At 37.3% G+C, this 25,243-nt stretch overlaps 3 protein-coding genes across 4 annotated transcripts; all 3 read left to right on the top strand.

Annotated features, from left to right (window-relative positions):
• Positions 1-1,561: 1,561 nt before the first annotated feature.
• On the top strand, positions 1,562-3,610 carry LOC134740573 (uncharacterized). Of its 2 annotated transcripts, XM_063673094.1 has the most exons (4): positions 1,562-1,721; positions 1,798-2,226; positions 2,505-2,667; positions 3,087-3,610. In XM_063673094.1, the coding sequence occupies exons 1-4, from the start codon at positions 1,649-1,651 to the stop codon at positions 3,310-3,312; spliced, it is 891 nt and encodes a 296-aa protein (XP_063529164.1). In that variant the 5' UTR covers positions 1,562-1,648; the 3' UTR covers positions 3,313-3,610. The 2 variants fall into 2 exon arrangements, with proteins under 2 accessions (XP_063529164.1, XP_063529165.1); XM_063673095.1 differs by lacking the exon at positions 2,505-2,667 and having other exon boundaries at positions 3,087-3,262.
• Positions 3,611-5,462: 1,852 nt separating this feature from the next.
• Positions 5,463-17,440, top strand: LOC134740572 (uncharacterized). The gene is made up of 3 exons (XM_063673093.1): positions 5,463-5,644; positions 13,478-13,832; positions 16,737-17,440. The coding sequence occupies exons 1-3, from the start codon at positions 5,583-5,585 to the stop codon at positions 16,935-16,937; spliced, it is 618 nt and encodes a 205-aa protein (XP_063529163.1). The 5' UTR covers positions 5,463-5,582; the 3' UTR covers positions 16,938-17,440.
• Positions 17,441-17,574: 134 nt separating this feature from the next.
• LOC134740571 (uncharacterized) lies at positions 17,575-21,212 on the top strand. The gene is made up of 3 exons (XM_063673092.1): positions 17,575-17,720; positions 18,524-18,878; positions 20,956-21,212. Exons 1-3 carry the CDS (start codon positions 17,659-17,661, stop codon positions 21,154-21,156), a joined length of 618 nt encoding a protein of 205 aa, XP_063529162.1. The 5' UTR covers positions 17,575-17,658; the 3' UTR covers positions 21,157-21,212.
• Positions 21,213-25,243: the final 4,031 nt, after the last annotated feature.

The raw sequence follows: 25,243 nt of genomic DNA, 5'->3' as shown, positions 1-25,243 counted from the left end.
CGAGAGCTTAAAAAGCGTTGCATGTGTGACGTACCCATAAGTATGAGCGAGAAAGAGATATCGCTTTCTCGCTCTTACTTATGGGTGCGTCGCACACAACGCTTTTTAAGCTCTCGTGCGTATGAGGCCTTAGTAATAGGGTCCCGTTTTTACCCTTTGGGTACGGAACCCTAAAAAGTAGCTGTAACCTGTAAAGCTCCCTCCACACTCGTGCGCGAATCGCGGTGCTAAGCCGCGAACGCGAGTGTGGTCTGTGGAACAATACCAATACAATACCATTGTGGATTCTTGTGTGTGTGTTTCTTTGAGGGCGTCCGCTAGCTGGCGCGGTTGCACGGAGCGGGTTAACGCATGCAACGGATTTTAGCTACAATGGCATCCGTGTGTGTGCACCCGGTCCACCTAGCGGATGCCCTCAATGAAGCTGTTTTCTGCCACTACGCTTCCGACTGTCCAAGGTCACCCTTACTTTTACTTGGTATGGGTTGGCAACTGTCATAGGTTTGCAGAGATGGCGCCATCATAGCTTGCCCCTTTTTCTATGAGATTTGGCTTAAAGGGCTGGCATCCAGGGCATTAAACCCCAACCCTACCCTGGCTACTGTAGCGGGCCGATACGACTCGCCTGTATTATTATTATTATTGCTGTCTGTTTTTGTTTGTCGCTTTATTTTTTTTGTTTCACTAACACTTTGTTTTTAATCTTAAGGGGCTACCTGAGGTTTTCATCGATTTTTGACAAGTTTTGAATCGTATCTCCTACTTTTGCACTACATATAGAATTATAAGACAAGCGGCTATCGGTTCTTCAATCTTTTATCTCCATTTTTGTCTACCGGATTGTGAAAAAAAATGAATTCTTATTTATTTATGATTGTTTTAAACATTGTCTAAAAAACACTTTTTTCGTATCTCGATTGCTGTGAAAGATCTTACTTATACGAAATCTACATATTTGGGTTCGTCTTAGACGTCTCTAAAAATTTGTCTAAGGTTTTAATTTTAAACAAATTAACACAAAAGTTATGGCCCGAAAACCAGTTTTTTGGCCTAAAATTGTTCAACTTTGATGCCAAATATTTCGAAAACAATGAACTTTGAAGTAAATATGGGATACTATATTGCTAAAATCCGTTGCTGTTAATATGATAAGCTACAAAAAACATAAGAAAACTAAGGGATTCAAATCGAAGGTCATTGGGGCATGGGATCTCCTTAATAATTGTTACTAACCATTATGGACCATTGCTGTCTTTTGAATAAATAAATTGAATTGAATTAAAAAAACAAAAAATTGACATAACTCTAGGATATCTATTGACAGGGCAAGCTATGCTGGCGCCATCTGCTAAATATTTCGACCGGCCAACCCGGCCAACCCCATTCAACTGATCGATTAAATGCGTGCCGCAATATATTGAAAAACGCATGCGATTTGTTGCAAGGTATATAGACTTTTTAATGATATGTTTCTTGGGTCTGTGGAACTATGTGACAGTTTACGTCATATCATGTTATTTTGACAGGCTGGAACGGAACGGAAGGAAACGGAATAATCTTTTTTTGCGCATCTTGGTGACCTCAAGTTTTATATAGTTTTTTTCTAGAGGAGTTTTCTAAATCAATAAGTATAATATTTGGTGTCAATATGTCTTATAAAATATATTCTAAAACGAATTGTTACGTTCTGGGCAAAAGTTACGTGGGAAATACTTTCTTTGGTAAGCAATAATACGAATGTTGCGGTACATATATGATGACCTAAATCAATTATTTACCGTTGGAGTTTCTTAACAGGTGGCACTAATCAAGTGGGAAAGGCCATACATATATCGACAAATTTGCGATTCCCGTTAGCAGCTGCCCTAAAGCTGCCGACTAATGTGGTCGACATCAATGCGGCTGAAATGGGCCGCTTTTCTCCACTGAGGGAACGAGACCTATCCGGTCCTGTAATTAATGCCTATGACAAGAAACAGGATTTCTCGCAAATTGATATAACAAGCCAACCCGACCCTCACATCAACAAGTATGATTGTCGTGGAGCTGTTAATCTTTGCTCTTCAATGCAGAGCAATGTGCCGAGCCCCTTCAGTGGGAACCACACGCACTTGAACATGCCGGGCTCTCAGTGGGGACAGGGCTACAAATACTTATCAGATCATCTCCATAGTGCTCATTATCTCACATTAAGGAATGAGTACAGGGACAAAGCCTTGAACTCAGGTATGGGTCATAAGATTACTTATGCTTGATACTAACATCATCATGCTCTGAACGACTTACTAATGCTTGATATGAATAAATGTAAACACATTATGCCTTTCTCACTAGTATCTATAACTAATGTTTGTGGGGCATTGTGCATACTAACATGTTTGAAACAGATTATTGATGGAAAATAAGTTGTTTTAACACTCATCACTATTAGTGCTTGTAAAAGGAGACCTAAACCGTAAAATTATTTAATGTTTTAACACTGTTTTACCTTTTTCAAAGCATAGCTGTAATACTGGGAAGAAGAAACATGAGTACCATTCCAAATCCCCCAATGAGTGCCAAAGAAAAGTTGAAAAAAGCTGTCAAAGAATATGGTTCCACTGTGATAGTGTTTCATATCACAATCTCACTAATGTCATTGGGGGGATGTTATCTCCTAGTATCTAGGTATGGTACCCTATTCTATGTTTTGACTTCATTTTAACAACTTTTTTTTCTGTGTTTATAGTAAATCAATTTTGTTTTAAAAGTCTTTTGTGACTACCATAAAAAAGTCCTCTTACACTATGCTGAAATAAATAGGCGTATTGTATATGTGATATATTGGTAATTGTATAGGTGTTACACCTATTTCTAAAACTCTTTATCGACTTTATGGTATGGTAAACCTTTGCTTGGGCTATTTTTTTGTTTCTTCTTATATTAATATATTTGCATCTCATTATTTGAAAGAGCACTATTCATGATTTGATAAAAATTCCATTTTCTCAAGTTATTTTCCGGTAGTATGCCCATATATTCATATACAGTTGTTTAATTACAGAGATTTACTTAACAATAGTTATGAATGTTTTTTGTTTTTGCAGCGGCGTGGATCTAGTTGCAGTCCTGCAGAAGCTGAATATTGGAGAGGGAACTGTTTCAAAATTGGTATCATCAAATGCTGGAACTTTCGTAATAGCCTACGCTGTTCACAAAGTGTTTGCTCCAGTGAGGATGGCAATCACGTTAACAGCCACACCATTTATTGTGAAATATTTAAGGAGTATAGGTATAATAAAAAGGCAACTAAATTCTGGTGGTGGGAAGTAATAAGGTATCTAGTATAAGAAAATGTAGCATTTTAATGTTGGTATTAAATGGTATTATATAATAAGACACTCTTAAACTCAAGATAATTCTAGAGTATGACTCAGAATCAATATGTTATTGTGATTAACACATTTAGAATGCCATGGCGCATTGCGTCGATCAATATGTAAATGAATTCAAATAACTTGTGGCATTGCAAGTTTCAGTAAGCAGGTTGACAAAAATCTACAATTTATATTTTTAACTTTTACAAATTAACATAATAACCGGAAGTAAATAAATACATATCTTAAAAAGATAGTGTTATTTGGGTTTGATCCCTTTTTCCCATTGATTATAAGTTATTAGTTTATCACCTAAGGCATTTTTCCTATTTTCAGCCTGTTGACAAACTGAATACTCAGAATACCTATCTCTCCCAATTGCGCCCCATTGAGTTGTCCCCCCCCCATCTCAGTAGTAACTGGGTGTATTTTCAAAATGCGATTTTTAGGTGTCACACGTGTGTTATTACTAAACCGGTTACATAAATACTTAACACTATTTTTTTAATTCATGTAACACATATAAATACCGAGAGGAATAGTGAAATTAAGACTATGATAGCTACCATTGGCTAGAAAAAAAATATCCAGTCACTGATACTGCGTGCATTAAGTCTGTGAGACGTGTCACACATGCGGTTCTCTCCAAAACAAGTAGCATAACTTCTTATCTGTATGACTTACATTAAAGTTCCATAATGATAATGTTATTATTATGCAAAAAAATATATTTTTTTCGTTGGAAAACTTCGAAGATTAGGGGGGGGAATGTTTTTTTTTTCACATTTTCCTTCATAAACTAGTAAGTAAGTTTGTAAGCGAATGACGTAGTAAGTGTTGTGTGCAACCCATCATTTGACAATAATGCCGTAAACGAGGGTAGTTCTGCCTGCAGTCTGCGCCGGTCCGTCACCGTCAACGCTAGCTCCTGATGATGCTCCTCGGTACGGAGTGAAACATGTCGAGCGTTTTTCGACTTAAAATACGTGAGTGACCCGTTATTAATATGTTTAATACATAAGTAAATGTTTTATTTCTATGAAAACCAAATAAAAAATTGTTTTGTTATGTTCAATTCGAGCTCTCAAATGATATCCCACTCGACCTAGTAACTAGACTTTGAAATTTTGCCCCCTCATTATATTGGGCATTTTTCATAATTAATAAAAACAAAATAAAAAAATTACACTTCCAATGTGTTTGGGTTAGCGTTGTTCATCACTATTCCAAATTTCAAATCGATAGCTTCAGTAGTTCTCGAGATATTTAGCAATGTGACTGAAAGACAGACGGACAGAGTCGCACCATAAGAGTTTCTTTTGTACCTTTTTGGTACGGAACCCTAAAAATTAACAGGAAAATAACGCAAAAATTCATTTTAAAAATACACCCAACTATGGTATCTTATTTTTTTATTTTTCTCATTTGTCCCCTCTAAGGCTGTCCCTTTCTTTTCATACAAGTTTCTTCTTAAGGCTGGCGTCCACTAAGTCGCCGCCGAATCGAATCTCAATAATTCGCCTTCTATACATTTACAAATGAAACTGCGTCTATTAACGAAGAGCCGCGGCGCGTCGAATCGAATTTACCATTCATAGTAAATGTATAGAAGGCGAATTGTTGCTATTCGATTCGCCTAGGCGAGTCTAGTGGACGCCAGCCTTTAAACTTCTATGAAAATTATGACGCTTGCGCAGCTGTGCTATCAAAATCGCTGCCAACTTAGCTTGATCTGACTGTATACTGATTTTATGCAGAAAAGAAAATTTAAAACTTAATAATACATATTTATATAAGTAAATATCAATGATAGTTCGAATGCTAAAATGTAAAAAAACTGGATACAATTATAAATTATAACAATAAGTAAAATGCGTTGGGGTAAATATGACAACGGGATAATTTTGAAAATCGCTAATATCTACTTCTACTACCTAAGCTAGAAGCACTTCATACTATGGCAACACTTATGGTACTGAAGAAACGTTTACCAATGCGTATTGTTGCTACGCTACGACCTTTTGACGTCAATAACCCAATTAAGATAATAGAGTGACGTACATTATTGTTTACACAGATTATCACAGATATGTCTACGTTGGATAATACACTTGCACAAGTTGCACATAGGTATATAACCGCAGTTATTGGCGCTCTTATTTGTCAAACTGAGTGAACGCGTTAAATTAAATTGAATTAATAGAAATCAAAAGAGTTATTGCGAAAATGTTATTTACCGCCGTGCTTTTGCTTTTGTTAATATCTTCGAGCGTTCTTAGTAGCAACAGGTATGTACATGTACCAATATAAATCGTATTACCTACACCCTACACACTTTTGTTGTTGTATTTTTTCTAATTCAACATTCAATTATTATTTTTTTCAATTCAAAACATTACCTTGGATAATTTTGTTGCTTAATCAAGTTCTCTAATGGAACCACGACATACAGTACCTAAGATGTTAGATAGAACCTTGTCACTTTTAAAAATTAAACGCTCAGTCATGCTTTGATAACACCTTTTAGCACAATTCTGTTAGTTTATATTCTAAATGAATGTTATTTTATGTTGTTTTTAGTTGTTTTTTTTTGTGCTAATAAATATTTCTTATTCTTATTCTTATTCTTATTCTTTGTCTTTGCAAAAGAATGAAATAAAAAAAACTGAAAGATAACATGTGACTTCCATGGCTAAAGGGTCATTATGCTCGATATGGAGTTAAGCATGGATCATAAGTCTTACGTTAAATAAGCTAGCTCGATATTCTACAAAGACATCATGATGCATACCAAACTTTTTTTTGAAAAATCATCAAACCTAGACACGCTAAAACCGCGGTTTTGGGAAAAAGTTATAAGAAGTTTAAAACGCATTTTAACTATGTTCCCGTTGGAAGTTACATGTACATGTATCTTAAGGTGTTTTTCTTTGAAACACACCAATATTTATTTCAATGTCACTTAGGTGTCACAAAATAGGCTTTCGAAAAAAGTCTGTGCGAATTATTCTTCAATATTTTGCTATCTTTAACATACTCGTATTATGTGGTTGAATATATTTTAGTTAACAAGTTAGGATAGAAATAAAAACCAAGAATTTAAGAAATCAACATTTTTAGTATTTCGTGCAAAACTTTGTTTTGAAAAACGAAACACTTCGGTCTTGCAAATCAGCTAAATGAGTTTTTATTTTAAACTACGAAATTTACATTTATCTTAGGTTTACGCACTTTTTTAACAATTTAGTGAAGTGTGCTATAAATTACGTTTAATCAGTCTAAACATCGATCACAAAGGTGTCATCATTATTCTACGATATTTTTTTCTCGATTTATAAACGATTAAAGTTACATTAAAATCACAAGTGTACTCCCATACATTTGGGAAAAGGGTCCTTATGCTCTGTCACAGGCAAAAATGAAGGATAATTATAGTATGTCATAAAAGTCTCATTATCTATTTAATGATCTTATATTAAAACTGAATACTGAACAAAAAATGTCATTATAGGCACAGAATAACTATGTTATAGGTTTCCTGAAATAGTGTGAATTAAAGAAACATTTTCAAAATAACATGGAATAACCAGTTTAAACATGCTGCAGTGTCATTTATAAGGCGAATTATTATCCATTATAATAAAACTCGCTAACTAGTTAACATTATTAAAATATTAAAATTATTTTTACATTATTTAAAACATTATACATTGTAGTAGTGGAGCCACGGGGGTCATAGTGGGTACTGGAGACCTATTAGATAGATACATAGTGGATACAGGAGACATATTGGATACATAGTGGACACAGGGGACCTATTGGATATACTGATTTAAACTAACACGATTGCCACTCGGCACCAAAAATGACCACCAAAAAATACTCTGGTACCCTAAATAAAGAAATCGCTTTCACCAAAAAAAAAAAAAATTCTAAACACCAAAAAAATAAGGTCTAAAATTACAAAACTACCACCTGTTTAAATCACGACTGCACTTCAAATTGTATTCAAACTCCAAAAATCATGAATGATCACCAAATATAATTAATGATCACCAAATCTTGAAGAGCAAATTAATGCGATATTTTCACTTAAATAAACCATTATGATTACCAAAAAATGTATACATATTACCAAATAAAGTAAAATGATGCCAAAATTACTAGCCCCTCCCGTTCAATCCCCCGTACACCGCACCGCACGCGCCGCGCTCGCCTGACCCAATCCTCAATTCAGTCACGCGCCACGCTTACAGAAAAGAAATGCTACTAGAGGAGTTGGTTAAGGTTAGGTTAGAACTGAGATCGTCACAGAAACGAAATGCTACCAGATAAGTAGGTTAGGTTAGAACTGCGACCCTTACAGTAACGAAGTGCTACAAGAAAAGTGGGTTAGGTAAGGTTAGTACTGCGATCCTCACAGAACCGAACTGCTATCAGATAAGTGGGTTAGGTTAGAACTGCGATCCTCACAGAATCGAGCTGCTACCAGATAAGTGGGTTAGGTTAGAATTGCGACAGCACGCGCCGCGCTCGCCTGACCCAATCCTCAATTCAGTCACGCGCCACGTTTACATAAAAGAAATGCTACTAGAGAAGTAGATAAGGTTAGGTTAGAACTGCGATCGTCACAGAAACGAAATGCTACCAGATAAGTGGGTTAGGTTAGGTTAGAACTTCGACCTTTACAGAAACGAAATGCTACTATAAAAGTGGGTTAGGTTAGGTTAGAACTGCGACCCTTACAGAAACGAAGTGCTACAAGAAAAGTGGGTTAGGTTACGTTAGAACTGCGACCCTTAATGAAACGAAATGCTAATAGAAAAAAGTGACGAAGTGGATTAATTAATTTTACAGTACATATGGTGGTACTTTCTCGCACTAATGCGTAAAAGAGCACTTTTCGTGCATATGTCGAAAATTTAAAGGGCCATATGTACTGTAAAACGTTGTACGATACACGTGCGAAAAGGTTATTCGCAACTCGTGTCGATTTAAAACACTCCCTGCGGTCGTGTTTTAATTTATCGCCACTCGTTTCGAATTTCCTCTTTTCCGCACTTGTATCGTAAATAACTATAATATTTGCACATTTTTAACCGACTTCAAGTAATTTGCTTTAATAGGATAGAAAAATTTAAAAAAATTGGTTATAATTTCACATTAAAATGGAGGTCTAATTTTGGTTATCATTTACTATTTTTGGGTTTACAATGATTAGTTTGGAGTCATTTGCTTTAATAGGATAACAAGATTATAAAATTTGGTTATAATTTTACATTAAAATGGAGATCTAAGTTTGGTGATCGTTTACAATTTTTGGGTTAAAAATGATTATTTTGGTGCTATTTGTTTTAAAAGGATAAAAATATGGTACAAATTTGGGAATCATTTCTCATTAAATAGTTCTTATTTTGGTGATCATTCATTACTTTTGGTGGTAAAAACGAATATTTTGGTGTTAAATTTTACTAAATCTGGTGATCTGTTAAATACATGCCTTTTCACTCATAATTTTAAAACTAACACGGGACTTAATCGCGTACAAACATACGTTTATTTATGGCCTGACGTTTCGAACGTGACGTTACGTTCGTGGTCACAGGCAGACTGGCGAGGAATTGTATCAACATCTTCTTGCCGCGCGGGTTTTGCGAACTACCCGCACTTGATCTTGATTATTAACTTGTACGCTAGGGTTGTCACTTTGCCTACACACAACACTCACGACATCCGATGGTATGTGGTGGGATGTTTTTGCCCCTTACATTTGCTAATTACTGGATTCCACGAAGACGAAATCCCCTGTCCCTCATTTTGATTGAAATTTCGATGTTTTCTGATTTCATTTGCTTCACGTACCTTCCTGCTGTAGTAACGACGTTCCGTTGAGAGGACTTTGGGATTATGGAGCTCAATCCAGTGGTTTGGTCCCGACTGTAGCAAATGTTCGGCTACCGCAGACTTATTTATTTGACGTTTTTAAACAGCTGTGATATGTTCCTTGACCCTTTCCGCTATAGTGCGTTTGGTTTCCCCAATATAGGAACTACCACAGCTGCATTCAATCTTATAAACGCCAGGTGTTTGATAAGGGATAACATCTTTTGCTGACCTTAGTTGCCCCGCAACCTTGGACAACGGCATATACACAGTTTGTATGGAATACTTCCTTAGTACCGTACCGACCTTTTCCGTCACTCCCTTGGCATAGGGAATAAATGCCGGTCGTCTTGCAACATCTGGATGCTTCCTCCTCGGTTTTCGTCTAGGTTGCCGGCTGTCCAACCTGTACCCATTCTTCCTAAGAACCCCCTGAACGTGTGACAACTCACTCTCGAGAAGTTCAGGGTCACAAAGATCATGCGCTCTGTTCTTTAGGGAATTCACAACGGACAGTAGGTGACGAGGGTGATGATGAGACAGAGCGTTGAGATACCTTACTGTGTGTGTTGGCTTCCTGTAGACAGTGTGCGCCAGGGAACCATCCATCCGACCTATCAGTGTTTAAGTCTAGAAAGGGCAGACTGCGTTCCGATTCCAATTCATATGTGAATTTTACCTTAGGATGAATTGAATTGAGATACTGGAGTAATTGCTCCACTTCCTGCTTGCCACCCTTTACAATACAAAAGACATCATCGACATACCGCTTCCATAACTTCACTGCCCATGGTTGCAGATCAATGCTAGCCTCAAAATGCTCCATCCAGATATTTGCTAGAACCGGTGCCACAGGGCTACCCATAGCAACTCCATCAATCTGGAGATAATGCTTTTGTTGATATAAAAAGTAGCTTCCCTCCAAGCAGTTTCGCAGCAATACCATGACAGATCCCACTATCTCATTGTCAGCGAGCCTCGTCCGAACTACCTCCAGACATTCTTTTACTGGAACGTTGGTGAAAAGCGACTCAACATCGAAACTCACCATTATTTCATCCGGTTCCAATGTAATATCCTTCAGAATGTCTATAAAGTGACGGGAATCCTTCACATAAGACGACGTTTTACCCACAAGCGGCTGTAACACCGATGCAACATGCTTTGCCAGATCGTAAGTAGGTGAGGCGATTTGACGTACAATAGGTCGTAAGGGCACGTTAGCTTTGTGTACCTTCGGCAGTCCATACAATTTCGGCAGTTGCACTATTTTAGGTTTGTGTAAACGGTCAAAGTCGTCCTCCTGGAACAACTCCCTATAGTCCCTGATGACCGCCCTAATCCGGCGCGTAACTCTGGCAGTAGGGTCATATGAGACGGGCTTATACACATTCGTATCATTTAGTAAAAGCCGAATTTTAGCATCGTAATCTGTAGAGTCCATGACCACAGTGGCATTCCCTTTATCCGCCTTTAGAACCAGGATATTCTCATTCGCTGTCAAGGTTCTTCAAGGCCGAGCGCTCCTCTGCAGTAACATTACTCTTAGGCACCTGGCGTTTATAAGATTGAATGCAGCTGTGGTAGTTCCTATATTGGGGAAACCAAACGCACTATAGCGGAAAGGGTCAAGGAACATATCACAGCTGTTAAAAAACGTCAAATAAATAAGTCTGCGGTAGCCGAACATTTGCTACAGTCGGGACCAAACCACTGGATTGAGCTCCATAACCCCAAAGTCCTCTCAACGGAATGTCGTTACTACAGCAGGAAGGTACGTGAAGCAATTGAAATCAGAAAACATCGAAATTTCAATCAAAATGAGGGACAGGGGATTTCGTCTTCGTGGAATCCAGTAATTAGCAAATGTAAGGGGGAAAAAACATCCCACCACATACCATCGGATGTCGTGAGTGTTGTGTGTAGGCAAAGTGACAACCCTAGCGTACAAGTTAATAATCAAGATCAAGTGCGGGTAGTTCGCAAAACCCGCGCGGCAAGAAGATGTTGATACAATTCCTCGCCAGCCTGCCTGTGACCACGAACGCAACGTCATGTTCGAAACGTCAGGCCATAAATAAACGTAAGTTTGTACGCGATTAAGTCCCGTGTTCGTTTTATAATTATGACCTGTTGGATACTGGATACATAGTGGATACTGGATACATATTGGAGACACAGTGGATACTGGATACATATTGGAGACAGTTGATACTGGAGACCTATTGGATACAAGGGACATAGTGGATACAGGGGACCTATTGTATACTGGATACATATTGGAGACATAGTGGATATTGGAGACCTATTGGATACTGGATACATAGTGGAGATAGGGGTTAAGAAACAAACGATTTATTTTAACCAAAAGTACCAGGATACCAGAATTGAGGAAGAGGTCATTCGCCCCGTGTGGATGCATAGTGGATACTGGATACATAGTGGATACATAATGGGGACGGGGCCTATTGGATACATAGTGGATACTGGATACCTATTGGATACATAGTGGCGACAGGGGACAAAAATCCAACGATTTATATTAATCAGAAGTACCAGGATACCAGAATCGAGGAGGAGGTCACTTGCCTCGTGACACGTAACGGCGCTCGACTCAAGAAGAAAGATCATAAGTCCAATTTTGTTTACTAAGCCATACAGCCTATACGTTAACGTTCACATTCGCTTAATGCCGATTCTACCGAAACCTATCCCTTTCACGCACGCAGTGTTGAGAAAGACGGAGATATTAACAATGACATCTTCGTTTTACGCACGCATAAACAGCAGTCCAGTGGTAGTCAGTTTGAGGAGCCTTAACAAATAATAAAAAAACCGGCCAAGTGCGAGTCTGACTCGCGCACGAAGTGTTCCGTACCATTACGGAAAAAAACAGCAAAAAAATCACGTTTGTTGTATGGGAGCCCCATTTAAATAATTATATTATTCTGTTTTTAGTATTTGTTGTTATAGCGGCAACAGAAATACAATGATCTGTGAAAATTTCAACTGTCTAGCTATCACGGTTCATGAGATACAGCCTGGTGACAGACAGACGGACAGCGGAGTCTTAGTAATAGGGTCCCGTGTTTACCCTTTGGGTACGGAACCCTAAAAAGGGAGCGATCTAAAACCCATTACGTACGAATTTGAAAGCATTATTTTACTTAATGATATTTTTAGTTTATTTCTGAAATCTTCGCTCATTTCAAGGTATTTTACGCTTATTAATAACAGATATGTTTAAAACATATCCGGGAAGTTAAGATTTAACTATCTTTTCTATATTGTACTGGCCAAGTGCGAGTCGGACTCGCGTTCCAAGGGTTTCGTACATTACACAATTTTTTAAAATCAATTTTTTTATGTAAAACGTGAGAGAATTGTCTTTAATAACTCGTAGGGGACGGATCAAAACTAAGTAATTAAGTCCGACTCACGCTTGACTGCACATTTCTAATAGATTATCCTGTCATCTATAGGTAAAGAACTATTTTGTGTATTTTTTTCCAGTAGTCTAGTAGTTTCTGATAAAGGGAGGGGAATGGTCATTTTTTTAATAACCTACTGTTTATCCTAAAATTATAAAAAAAAAATTGAGCTACAATAAGTTCTTTCATTTGATATGTAACACGATATAATTTGAAAAACTTTATTTTTTAATTTTCTCATTTACCCCCAAAGTGTGGCCCCCATATTTAAAATTCATTTGTTTATTTTAAATGTCCATCTTTGGGTCACAAACTTACATATGTGTTTGTGTACCAAATTTCGACTTAATTGGTTCAGTAGTTTCGGAGAAAATAGGTTGTGATAGACGGACAGACAGACGCACGAGTGATCCTATAATATAAGGGTTCCGATTTTTCCTTTTGAGGTACCGAACGCTAAAAATGATAATTTTGAAGTATTTTACAAATACTCTATATCTCCGTAACTAAGGCCCAATTTTCTTGGAGAAATGTTATCATTAACTGTATCGAATAGTGGAATAAAATAGCGTTTATTTTTTTTTAATTTTTAGACGGTTCGATTCCCGGGTGAAACAAGGTAATTTCAAAAAATCTTTGAATGCAGTTTTGTTTCTTTTTAAAAATAAAATAATGTTTCCTTTGATCAAAATGAGCTAACTTAAGGTTTTAAGGCACTTTCCCTCCAGGGCCCATTCATTCTTTCCAAGTTTCCACGCTGTATATACATAATATTTTGAAAATAATATATCTTTTTACTTCGAATAGCAATACGAACTCTGTGGACGGTGAACAATATATCTTCGACTTCACTGGATCGGACGGCGTGGACGGATGGCAGGAACAATCGGATACCGTGCGCTCTGTGGGAATGTCCAAAGCAGTTCTAGTCATGCACCAGAACACTGATTACAAACGAGCGATATTCTTCGCCCTGCTAAATCCTCAGACAAACGGAGCAGGTTTCGCTGGAGTCAGGGCTTTAAGGAAATATGATTTGACGGGGCACACGAAGTTGCAGTTGCAGTGCCGAGCCCAGGGACAGTTCAACGGCTTCAAAGTCGTCTTAAGGCATAAGGATTTAAACGACGACCCATATTATACTTTTGAGCAATATTTCCAAGTAAGTAAGTTACGCGAAGAGCCGATAGAAGGATTGTTAAGTCACGCGTAAGAAGTCATGATTTCGATTTAACATTTAAACAAGTAGGTTACTCTGTTACGAGAAAGATAATAAGCCGGTTCGACCGGAATTCAAGCGTAGATGGCAGTGTTGGGCGTAATTAATTACTTCTGTAATTTAATTACTTGCATTTGTAATTTATTACATGTAGTTGAATTACTTGCAATAGAAATTACTGTACATAATTTGTAATTACAATAACATTAATTGGTAATTTAACTACTCAATTACTTTCTTACCGAAATACACACGTACACCAAACCGAGAAGTCGTTATTTCGCATATATAATAAAGTAAATAAGTTTAAATATGGTTTTCCCCCTTGTACAAAATCTCGCAATAGTCACTAATTTTTTGTTCAATATGTACATAGAGTAAAACATTGTAAGGTTAGTAATTTCAAGCTCATTCATAGATTTAAGTTGATATGCGACATAAAGATGATCAAAATTTTATTATTCATAAGTAATTGTAATTGAATAAAGTAGTTAATTAAAAAATTAGTGGTATGGTGCAAGTGGGCCTTAATAGTGCATTATATTGATTAAATAATATCTAGGTATCTTATTTTCATACGGAACTTAAACACGGTGTTTTATGACCCTCTGAAAACCCAAAAACAGTTTGTTCAGAATCGATTGCGCTATATATAGGTATTATGGGGGTAATTTTTTTATTATTTTTACATGCCCAGCAGTGTTCTACAAGTTTGTAATGCAACAATATCAATAACTAGCATTTGACACGTTATTTGTCAATGAGCAACACCCTTATCTCTTTGCAGTAAGGTATGCAAATGGTCAGTTAACAATGTTTACGAATGGTAACTAGCAATTGTTTGATGTCACTAAAACGACGAAGCATCTTGTGTAGAATTACCATTCAAATAGAATTGTTAAGAAAACTAAACAAAGAATATTTTTTTAAATATTTACCGGATTAAAAAATAAATGCTCGATGAGTTTAAAAAAAAAACTGTTGGGGTGTCTCAGGTTTTCAGTGGCTCAAGTAACACCGTGTATATGACGTCTGTGACGTGACGGTGTAGATTAAAGGAGCCCACTGACTATCAGTCTGCCGGACGATATCGGCCTGTCAGTTGTAGGGAACTGTCAAATTTTTGTTCTAACACAGGCCGTTATCGTCCGGCGGCCTGATAGTCAGTGGGCCCCTTAAGGTCTATACTTATATTTATTGTATAGAAACGGAAACAACTTCACTTCTATCCTGGCCCAGCTCAGGATCTAGATGCCTTGACATCCGACGTAGTTACCTGGCTTAACAACCTCAATTCTGTACTCTGATCGCTTAACCATGCATGCCATACGATTAAATAAATAAATAAACCGAATAAATAACCGATCTCATACGACCGTAGTATTATAAAAATACTATATTTCATGGTTGTACTTTATTTCTTATTTTTAACAGACTACAAAATATTCAAATCTTCGAGCAACACCGGCTTCCGACACGTCGTCCAAGCGATATCTTACCGTACAAATCGTTCTGCCATTTTTTGCGGGGGGAAATGTGAACACAGGCGCACTTCTCACTCACTACATATAAAATCCAATGACCTAATGACGACACAAATATGTAGAAAATGAAGACAAATCTTGCAGACCTCTATCTCTTTTTGTGTACGAACGAGTCACAATCACAACAACACGCACCGCCATAGGCACAGTTGTGTTTATGCTTCGGCAGAGGGGAAATAGTAAACTTTAATCTTTTAAAAAAGAAGTAAGTCGGTGCCAAGCCAAATAGTTACAATAGGTACTGGTTATATACTGATTCTTTTTTTTATCAAGCTACACCAGGATTGGCATTCAATTTGATGGGGTGTTGGCGCTTTTAAAATTTGGCTTGGCACCGACTTCAAACGTATCAGTTGCTACTGTTGTTAGCGCATATAAAACGGGATAATATGTATATTATTTTATCCTTTTTGAAGTCGGTTTTACTTCTTTTTTTAGTTTTTTTTTTTAGGGTTCCGTACCCAAAGGGTAAAAACGAGACCCTATTACTTAGACTTCGCTGCCTGTCCGTCTGTCTGTCACCAGGCTGTATCTCGTGATCTGTGGTAGCTAGACAGTTGAAATTTTCACAGATGAGGTATTTCTGTTGCCGCTATAACAACAAATACTAAAAACAGAATATAATGTGCCATTTTCAACCAAAAGGGTACTTATTGTCGCTTGTCAGTAAGGCGCTATTTCCATATAGCTTCAATTAGAAATCAACTTTATCGACAAGCGAAAATGTGGTACCTTTTGGTTGAAAACGTCACAAATAAAGATTTAAGTGGGGCTCCCATACAACAAACGTGATTTTTGACCGAAGTTAAGCAACGTCGGGCGGGCAGGGATCGAAAACCGGTATTTTTTGCATGGGAACGAAAACGGTATTTTTTCGTTCTTTGCTAATTATTTCATTTCTAATTGGGCAATCTAATAATGCGATGTCGTTACCTAAAAACACAACTGAGACCTACATTTCGAGTACAAAATATTTCTAAATATATGTTTATTTCGATGTTTTTGGAAAAAACCGGTTCCGATCCCTGCGGGCGGGGTCAGTACTTGGATGGGTGACCGTTTTTATAGATAATGGTACGGAACCCTTCGTGTGACAGTCCGACTTGCACTTGGCCGGTTTTTAGTTTTCTTATGAGTGACGACATCATTCTGTAAGACCTGTCTGGTCAAACTGTCATGTCATAAACATTTTTGCGCTTCGCGCCCGCGTTTGCCTTTAGCTACCCTTTAGCAAAACTATTATATAATCTGTGCATTAGCAAAATATAATATGGATGTAACTGATGAAACTTTTTTTTTACAGGGTCCAAATAATGAATTTGCTGTCCGTGATCTGCCCTTTTCAGAATTTAAAGCATACTATCATGGCCAACTAGTCAGTAACGAGACCCTAGATATATCCCAAATAACTAGTATTGGTATTCAAATGTATGGAGGAGTGTACCAGCCTGTTAAACAGAAAGGTCCTGCCACTTTAGAAATAGATTGGATAAAGGCAGTATAGCAACTTTTAACTAATTAAGAGTATTACCTATAAATGATCAGTGATTGTAATGTAAATACATAATTTTTCATATGAAAGTGACTGTTCTTTCCCACACAACTTCCCTTTATCTATTAACTTAAACTGTTCTTATTATAGGGAGCGTGCATAAACTGTAGGGGGCAGCACAGGAGACGTCAGATTTTTGGCGCGAGGCGTAAATGTGTAGTTTATGCTTCCAAAGTAGCTCACAAGATGGCAGCACTTACTACGGCGTGAAGTTTCAATGTACACATGTGATGTACATGTTTATGGTTCCGATTCAGGCCACAAGATGGCAGACCCTCCAACGCGCACGGACCCTATAACCCAGATAATACTGACGGTTCGATTGGTCAATTTATCTGGTTTTGTACCTACTCAAAAGGGCCCTTCACGCGAAGGAAATGCGCATTGAAATAGGCATTCTATTAGCTATCTGTAGCAACATTGTGAGCATATATTTTAACAATGTCAGTTGTTATTGTTGCGGTTTCTGTCATCCGCACAGGGTCCTACGCTACGATCTTTTGACGTTAATAACCCAATTAAGATAATAGAGTCAAACGTACATTCTTGTTTACACAGATATGTCTACGTTAGATAGGTATGTAACCGCAGTTATTGGCTTGAATGACTTATTTGTCAAACTGAGTGAACGCGTTAAGTTAAATTAATAGAAATCAAAAGCGTTATTGCAAAAATGTTATTTACCGCCGTGTTCTTGCTTTTGTTCATATCTGCGAGCGTTCTTAGTAGCAACAGGTATGTACCTATATTATAAATCGTATTACCTACACTACACCGTTTTACTGTACATACTTTTGTTGTTGTATTTTTCCAAATTCAACATTCAATTATTATTTTTTTAATTTCAAAAATTACCTTAGATAATTTTATTGCTTAACCAAGTTCTCTAATGGAACCACGACATACAGTAGGTACCAAAGATGTTAGATAGAACCTTGTCACTTAAAAATTAAAGTCTCAGTCTTCGTAAAAAAATGAAATAAAAAACTTATTTTTATTTATCAAAGGCTTTATCTTAGCAACTGTACTTGAGCATTTTGCTTTATTTGTTGGTTGGTTAAGTGCATACCTATACCTACTCTTAAATCGCAAAGATGTTAAGCAAGGGGCCTATTCGACTTGTCAGAATGACATATCATGACAAGGCTACCACGTCTCTGTAATGTTTATTGGACTAGCCTAGCCTAGATGTACAAGTTAAGTAGTGTACGTATTAGGGCTAGCACGCACGAGCTATTTTTGTCTCCGCATTTTTTTTGTCTCTCTCGCCCTTTCATACTACCCATAGGCTTGATGTGAGAGATAAAATATGTAGTTGCGGAGACAAAAGTTGCTCGTGCGTGCCTAGCCTTCCGGAATAATGTTATTATGACACTTTTATGACGCCATCAAGCTTTCTTGATGATGGGCTTCGAAGGCGGTCATTGCAACTTTATTAAAACAACACATTATATATATATGATATATTGTTGTCAAAATATTATATCTATATGCATATATAATATTTTGAAAATAATATATCTTTTTACTTTGAATAGTAATACGAACACCGTGAACGGTGAACAATATATCTTCGACTTCACTGGATCGGACGGCGTGGACGGATGGCAGGAACAATCTGATACCGTGCGCTCTGTGGGAATGTCCAAAGCAGTTCTAGTCATGCACCAGAACACTGATTACAAACGAGCTATATTCTTCGCCCTGCTAAATCCTCAGACAAACGGGGCAGGGTTCGCTGGAGTCAGGGCTTTAAGGAAATATGATTTGACGGAGCACACGAAGTTGCAGTTGCGGTGCCGAGCCCAGGGACAGTTCAACGGCTTCAAAGTCGTCTTACGGCATAAGGATTTAAACAACGAGCCAAATTGTTCCTTTGAGCAATATTTTCAAGTAAGTTACACGAAGAGCCGATAGAAAAAATTGTTAAGTCACGCTTAAGAAGTCATGATTTCGATTTAACATTTAAACAAGTAGGTTACCCTGTTACGAGAAAGAGAAGCCGGTTCGACCGGAATTTTAGCGTAGATGGTAACATAACACAATAGTATAATAAAAGTGAATAATGTAGTGGTATTCGGAATCACATGGAAGAAAACTGCAGACAATAGAATACATGCAACCGATCTGACATTATCGTTATATACTTATATTACCTAGTCTGAAAGCTTTTGCCCTTTTTGACGGGTTATTCCCCACTATTAAGTAATATTTCTTAGGGCCACTTGCACCATCCCACTAACCCGGGGTCCAGGTTAACCCCGGGTTAGTGGGATGGTGCTAGTTTTCATGGTTACCAGTACAATTTATTAATACTGGGTTAACGGTTTAACCGGTTAAGGTTGAAGGGGTTTAGTCCGTAGGCGGCTGGGAGAAAAATCTCCAGCGCAGCCGAGTCGGGCATGCTGCCTTATACCGGGCCGGCAGTATCCAATGAGGATTCCCTCAACCTCTGACAAAAAAAAACCCCGGGTTAGTGGGATGGTACAAGTGGGTCTCAATGTTGGGACCGTGCACGACGACAGCGCCACAGCGGTTGCAACTATAAGCCCGTGTTTTGTCACAAATGTTCTATTAAGGCGGTTCCCAGAGCCAGAAGGCGAAAAATCTCCTTTTATGATCATGTTTTTCTAAGAGGCGTTGATATTCGTAGACGTGGAAAAAATATATGTAGTTTTTGACTATATTATCTTTAATTACATAGCTTCCGATACACGAATTATGACACTTCGCTCGATACAATTAATTCCCAAAGTAATCTCTAACTCGGACTTTTAGTCTAACTTTACTCGGTTATTTATCATGTGATACTATAAACAAAAAAAGAAGAAAAAACAGTCTTAACTTAAATAATAATTTTATAGCTTTCGAATTTCGATATTGTAAGGTAACGTTTTTAAACGTTTTAAACTAAATAAAAATCGACAAAATTCGATCAAAATTGACACTTGGCGCGCATGATCTTTCCCGCTCTTTCATGCGAAATGTGACAGTGACAGCGGCAAACCGATGGAACGGCCTTAAGCGAGAAGTAAGTAAATCGTAATAATTTCAGTGAAAACTACTGAACGGATTTTTATGCGGTTTTAACCTATGAAAATGGATGGAGTGATTTTTGAGGAAGGTTAAGGCGTATACTTTGTTAATATTTTGTATTAATTGGTTAAAATATGACGATATTTGCTAATGAAGTCAGAAAAAAGCTCTTAAGAGACAAATCTTGCACACCTCGCTTTTTGTGTACGAACGATCGAGTCACAACACAACACGCACCGCCATAGGCACAGTTGTGCTTATGTTTCGGCAGAGGGTAGTACGAATGCAGTCTCCCTTCCCGGTGTTGCTCGAAGATTCAAACAGTTCCGTTGAATGATTTTTGTTTAAAAAATGACAATTTCATAATACCTTTCGAGCTGTTAAGGCTGGCGTCCACTAGACTCGCCGAGACGAATCGAATCGCAATAATTCGCCTCCTATATTTTCTAATGCAACTGCATCCATTGGCGAAGAGCCGCGGCGCGCCCGTCAATGGACGCAGTTGCATTAGAAAATATAGGAGGCGAATTCTTGCAATTCGATTCGATTCGCCTCGGCGAGTCTAGTGGACGCTAGCCTTTAACAGTTTAATCTATGAATTCTGAATACTAAGGACTTCAAATCATGCGATGCACCGCGCCCGCGTTTGCCTTTAGTTTAGAAGAACTATTATTATATAATCATGTTATGGCTTATAAAATAAAGAAGAAAAAAAAAACATAATTTGTGGTTTAGCTAAATATATAGTTGGTCAAACCAAATTGTCAGTAAATAAGAACAAATAAAACTATACTCATGCTTCTCTTTTGGGTGCTAGTAATAGTGTAAGACAAAGATAGTATGATATGATTCTCTCTGTCTATGTTTGAAATGAGACAGTCCTTTGACAAACTATAATATGGATAGGTATAACTGATGAAACTTTTTTTTACAGGGTCCAAAGAATGAATTTGCTGTCCGTGATCTGCCCTTTTCAGAATTTAAAGCATACTATCGTGGCAAACGAGTCAGTAACGAGACCCTAGATATATCCCAAATAACTAGTATTGGTATTCAAATGTATGGAGGAGTGTACCAGCCCGTTAAACAGAAAGGTCCTGCAACTTTAGAGATAGATTGGATAAAGGCAGTATAGCAACTTTTAACAAAGAGTTTAAATGATGAGCGATTGTAATGTAAATACACTATTTTTAATATGAAAGTATGACTATTCTTTCCCACACAACTTCCCTTTATGTATTAACTTAAACTATGTTCTTATTATAAATCCAGATAATAAATTGACGGTTCGATTGGTTAATCCATCTGGTTTGTACCTACCCTCGACTGGCCAATCGAATTGTAATTTTAGATTATTTTTGGCACAGAGCTATAAAAAGGCTAGCGCAGGTTTTTAAAATAGCCGAATATTTGTATAACCAAAGAGTGCTCACTCCATACATCGGTTTTGTTACCAAAAATACTATTATTTTCGTAGTCTACATCAGGGACCGGACAACCCTTTCCGCGATAAAACCCTTTCAATGGGCGACACTTAAACACGGCTAACACATTGAAAGACTTTCCCTTTTGAACTGCAAGCCCATTCATACCCTTACCTTTGACTAACCCATATCGAAAAGCTAACCAAAAATAAGGTTAGCTCTTAATAAGGGTTACCCTCATCTTTAAGCGCTTTTTATAAAGGTTTCCCTTTGCGTGAAAGAGACAGGATTAGTATATATCTACGGTAGTGTATGAAAATCAAAGAAAATACGTGCCTAGTCAAAGAACGCCGCCGTCGCCGCCGACGATCGCTCGGATTCGAAGTAATGTGTGCTTTATGAACAAGGTAGACGACTTAAATTAGCACGCTTATATGCTAAAAGGGAAGCCCTTTATAAGGCTAACCCTTATAAGCAATATGCAAGGTGTTGGTGAGCGGATGATAAGGGTTTTGTAAGGGTATTTGGGCTACCGATACTGAAATGTGGTAGCTTTATATAAGGGTTTTTAAAACCAAAACAAAGGGTTTCGTCTGGCAAAGGGTATGGTGAGTTAAGCCTTATGCAATACCCTTATAAAACCCCGATAAGGGATAGCGGGCCGGTCCCTGGTCTACATCTAGCGTCAAGTAGCGGAACTATCAGTACTGCTACTCGACACTAGATGTCAAATGTGTCGCGACTGACGGAAAAGTGTATTGGTCAACAATTTATAACTAATATTTTGCTAATATTATAAGCAGGAGTTGAAAATAGTTCCGGTTACTCTGGTTATAATATTAGCTGAATGTCGTTGAGCATTAGACTTTCCGTTTGCCGCGATATCTATTGTCTTTTACTTGACGCTAGATGTAGACTACGAAAATAATAGTCTTTTTGGTAACAAAACCGATGTATGGAGTGCAAAGAATATAATACCAAAGATAGATATAACTCCGTAATAGATGGATACAGTCTAAGGAAAAAACTTGCCTCGAAAATCACGAAAATTTGATTCTCGATCAGAGGATTCAGAGGGCGCTACTAGCTTTGGCCTACTGTCGTATAGATGGCGTTGACAGTTTTGTTTGTTATTTAACAATTTTAACGCATATCAGTGCAAGAACATGGGTCATAATCATAAAAATAATTAATGCAAAAAAAAAATTTTTTTCAACACTTGTTCAAAACGACGTTTTTATTCACGGAGTAGGATGGAGATGGCAAGTGGGCGTTCCCGTCTATCCGACAGTTAGTAGCGACCGACTCACTTTATGCACAGAATATGCTCAGTTGTTGTGTAAACTTCATGCTCGAATGACATTCACGTCGTACGTACGCTCGTCTAACAAAAATTGATAATTAAATTTAAAATGCCGTACTGTGCAGTATTAAGCTGCAGAAATCACAGCGGTTTAAAAAATCTTTCACGTGGAGGTATTTCCTATCACCGGTGGTTATTTATTTAAATATAATCCGATAAATACGAAAAATCTGTTTCTATTGCATTATTTACGAATGTTCGTTAAGTAAATCTATATTTTATCAGTTAGAACTTAGAGTTCACAATCCTTTGTCACTATTCTTTACGTTTATCTGGAATATTCGCTATCCTAAATGTCAAATAACTTCGCTACTCAGATGCTGCGCAATGTCGATATTTATATCGATAAAGTTAAAGTGACGATATTTAAAGTTTGATGTTTGGTAGTTCGGTAATAAATTATTATTTTAGACACGTTTCTAATTATTATTTGGGATAATCAATGTCTTAGTAAATATGGCAGCTCTGGTCATCAAGCACTAAGTTAAGTCGGGGTCATTTCATGGCAACCTTTCAAACCTTCGTATTCCTTTACATACGTTTTTGTTTTTTACACCCATCATATTTTCATCGTTAATATCATTAGACTAGGTACTTAATGCACTTATGCGTACAATGCATGCAATGTGCCATGAATAAAAGTTTTATATTTTCTATTTCTTTATTATTAATTATTGTAGGTTACCACAAGATGCCGATATTAAAAATAAATGGGTCAATGCTACTGGGCAAGAAAATTAGTTTCCGCAAAAATATAGCACCATTTGCTAGGAGCATTTCTTAGAGAAAGATTTCTGGGGATAAAATTGCCATACATCTCATCTAGCGTCCACACGCCTAAAACTTAGTTACTAATTTAGTAATTATTAGTGACATTCGGGCTCACTTAATTAATAAAAAGTGTTCCGTACCACGCAAACTAGCGTGAAATATTGGAATTTTGCCGCCCCCCTTCCTGATTTGATAGGTTACAATCTTACAATCAAATCAAGTGGGATCGATGAGCCAGTTTCATGTATGCTTTCACACCATACAATTAATTTGACAATTTAATCAGGTTGTCCCGTCTAGATTGGCCTTAAATGCTGCTACAAGTAAATATATTGTTAAAGACGAATACTTACCTATGTAAGTAATTGCAGATTTGTGATCACAAAATAACAGCAATACCGAGTTAATAGACCTTAAAAGAACTATGATTTTATCTGTTTGACTTTAAGATATATTTAATGTTCACATTAACAACCTAGTTCGTCAATTAATAAGAAACAAATTTCTAGTTAGATATTTGTTGTACTGTACTACATATTATTTTTCATACAATCACGATTATCACTACCTATATTATAATCATAAATAAAGTATCATCTAAATGTGTTAAAACATACGGTAATGAAATATCAATACCTAACTGAACACACAAATATCGATAAAACACTCCGATTATACTGTCCCCTCCCTATATCGTCGAATGGAAAGAAGTTCCAACGGTTAGCTACTCGCAGGCGTGTAGAGGTCTCGAAAACACCAGTGTAACGTGACCGTGAGATCCGTAACAAACCATGCGTAATTAGACCTTACTTATACTGGTTTTTTAGCCCTTTTCTCGCCTGTAATAAGTAAGTGATTTTAAAATTATATAAAATAACGCCATCTGGTGTTGAGTAGTTGTATTAGGTGAACGTTGAGCGAGCTTTTGTGAGATAATGAAAGAGTCGTATGTCATATAGCTTTGACATTATAATTTAAACCGTCACTCATGTAGCCTACAGTTGATATTCGTTCGAGAAATGTCCACCGGTAATAACTTTTTGGTATGGAAAGTTGCTACGAATCAGAGCAATTTTGTAAGTGTGTGACGTATTTTAACGTGGCTATGAATGTGTGAGTTTAGCGACACTGGTTTTCATACTAAATAGGAGTCATTTCACATCCACTAGTTTATTAATTCGTGTTTTTATTCCACCGATTTTTGGCTCATAATCCTAGATATTAAACACGCGTGCTCTTTCAGTGTATTATTCCACTCGTGCTTTTTCATTAAGAAGGTAACTGATTGCTAATAATATGCATGGAAAGGCTTTAATTGGTCAGACTGGCGGGCACCGGCGCGCCCGACCGGCAGCATGACAGATGCAACACACAATACTAACTGTTTTAACTATTAAAATTTGATTAAAATGAATTTCTTTTTTTTCTCGCAAGTGTGTTGAAAAACGTCGTATGAAACGCGTGTGCATTGGTCATTACACACATCAGCTTTCTTATTCGACAATATCGCCTCGTGTGTAATGACCAACTTAGCACACTTGTATCATAATGTACTATTATAACATTAACGCTCTGCTGGTCTCCGCCGCTCGAGCGTCCACTCAAGTTAGCAACCTAATATTTATTAGCGCCTGTGAGGACCCCATCGATTAACAAACAAAACG

Source organism: Cydia strobilella, chromosome 4 (genome assembly GCF_947568885.1).
Source record: "Cydia strobilella chromosome 4, ilCydStro3.1, whole genome shotgun sequence".
Taxonomy (NCBI): domain Eukaryota; kingdom Metazoa; phylum Arthropoda; class Insecta; order Lepidoptera; family Tortricidae; genus Cydia; species Cydia strobilella.
The sequence above is the reverse complement of the archived record's forward strand: the minus strand, read 5'-3'. Positions and strand labels throughout refer to the sequence as shown.

Bases quoted from the DNA above. Each gene is read 5' to 3' on its own strand.
- LOC134740573 (XM_063673094.1), top strand. From the start codon at position 1,649: ATGTCTTATAAAATATATTCTAAAACGAATTGTTACGTTCTGGGCAAA. The intron at 1,722-1,797 runs GTAAGCAATAAT...GTTTCTTAACAG, and splicing joins CGTGGGAAATACTTTCTTTG to GTGGCACTAATCAAGTGGGA. The intron at 2,227-2,504 runs GTATGGGTCATA...TTCAAAGCATAG, and splicing joins GGACAAAGCCTTGAACTCAG to CTGTAATACTGGGAAGAAGA.
- LOC134740572 (XM_063673093.1), top strand. From the start codon at position 5,583: ATGTTATTTACCGCCGTGCTTTTGCTTTTGTTAATATCTTCGAGCGTT. The intron at 5,645-13,477 runs GTATGTACATGT...TACTTCGAATAG, and splicing joins AGCGTTCTTAGTAGCAACAG to CAATACGAACTCTGTGGACG. The intron at 13,833-16,736 runs GTAAGTAAGTTA...TTTTTTTTACAG, and splicing joins CTTTTGAGCAATATTTCCAA to GGTCCAAATAATGAATTTGC.
- LOC134740571 (XM_063673092.1), top strand. From the start codon at position 17,659: ATGTTATTTACCGCCGTGTTCTTGCTTTTGTTCATATCTGCGAGCGTT. The intron at 17,721-18,523 runs GTATGTACCTAT...TACTTTGAATAG, and splicing joins AGCGTTCTTAGTAGCAACAG to TAATACGAACACCGTGAACG. The intron at 18,879-20,955 runs GTAAGTTACACG...TTTTTTTTACAG, and splicing joins CCTTTGAGCAATATTTTCAA to GGTCCAAAGAATGAATTTGC.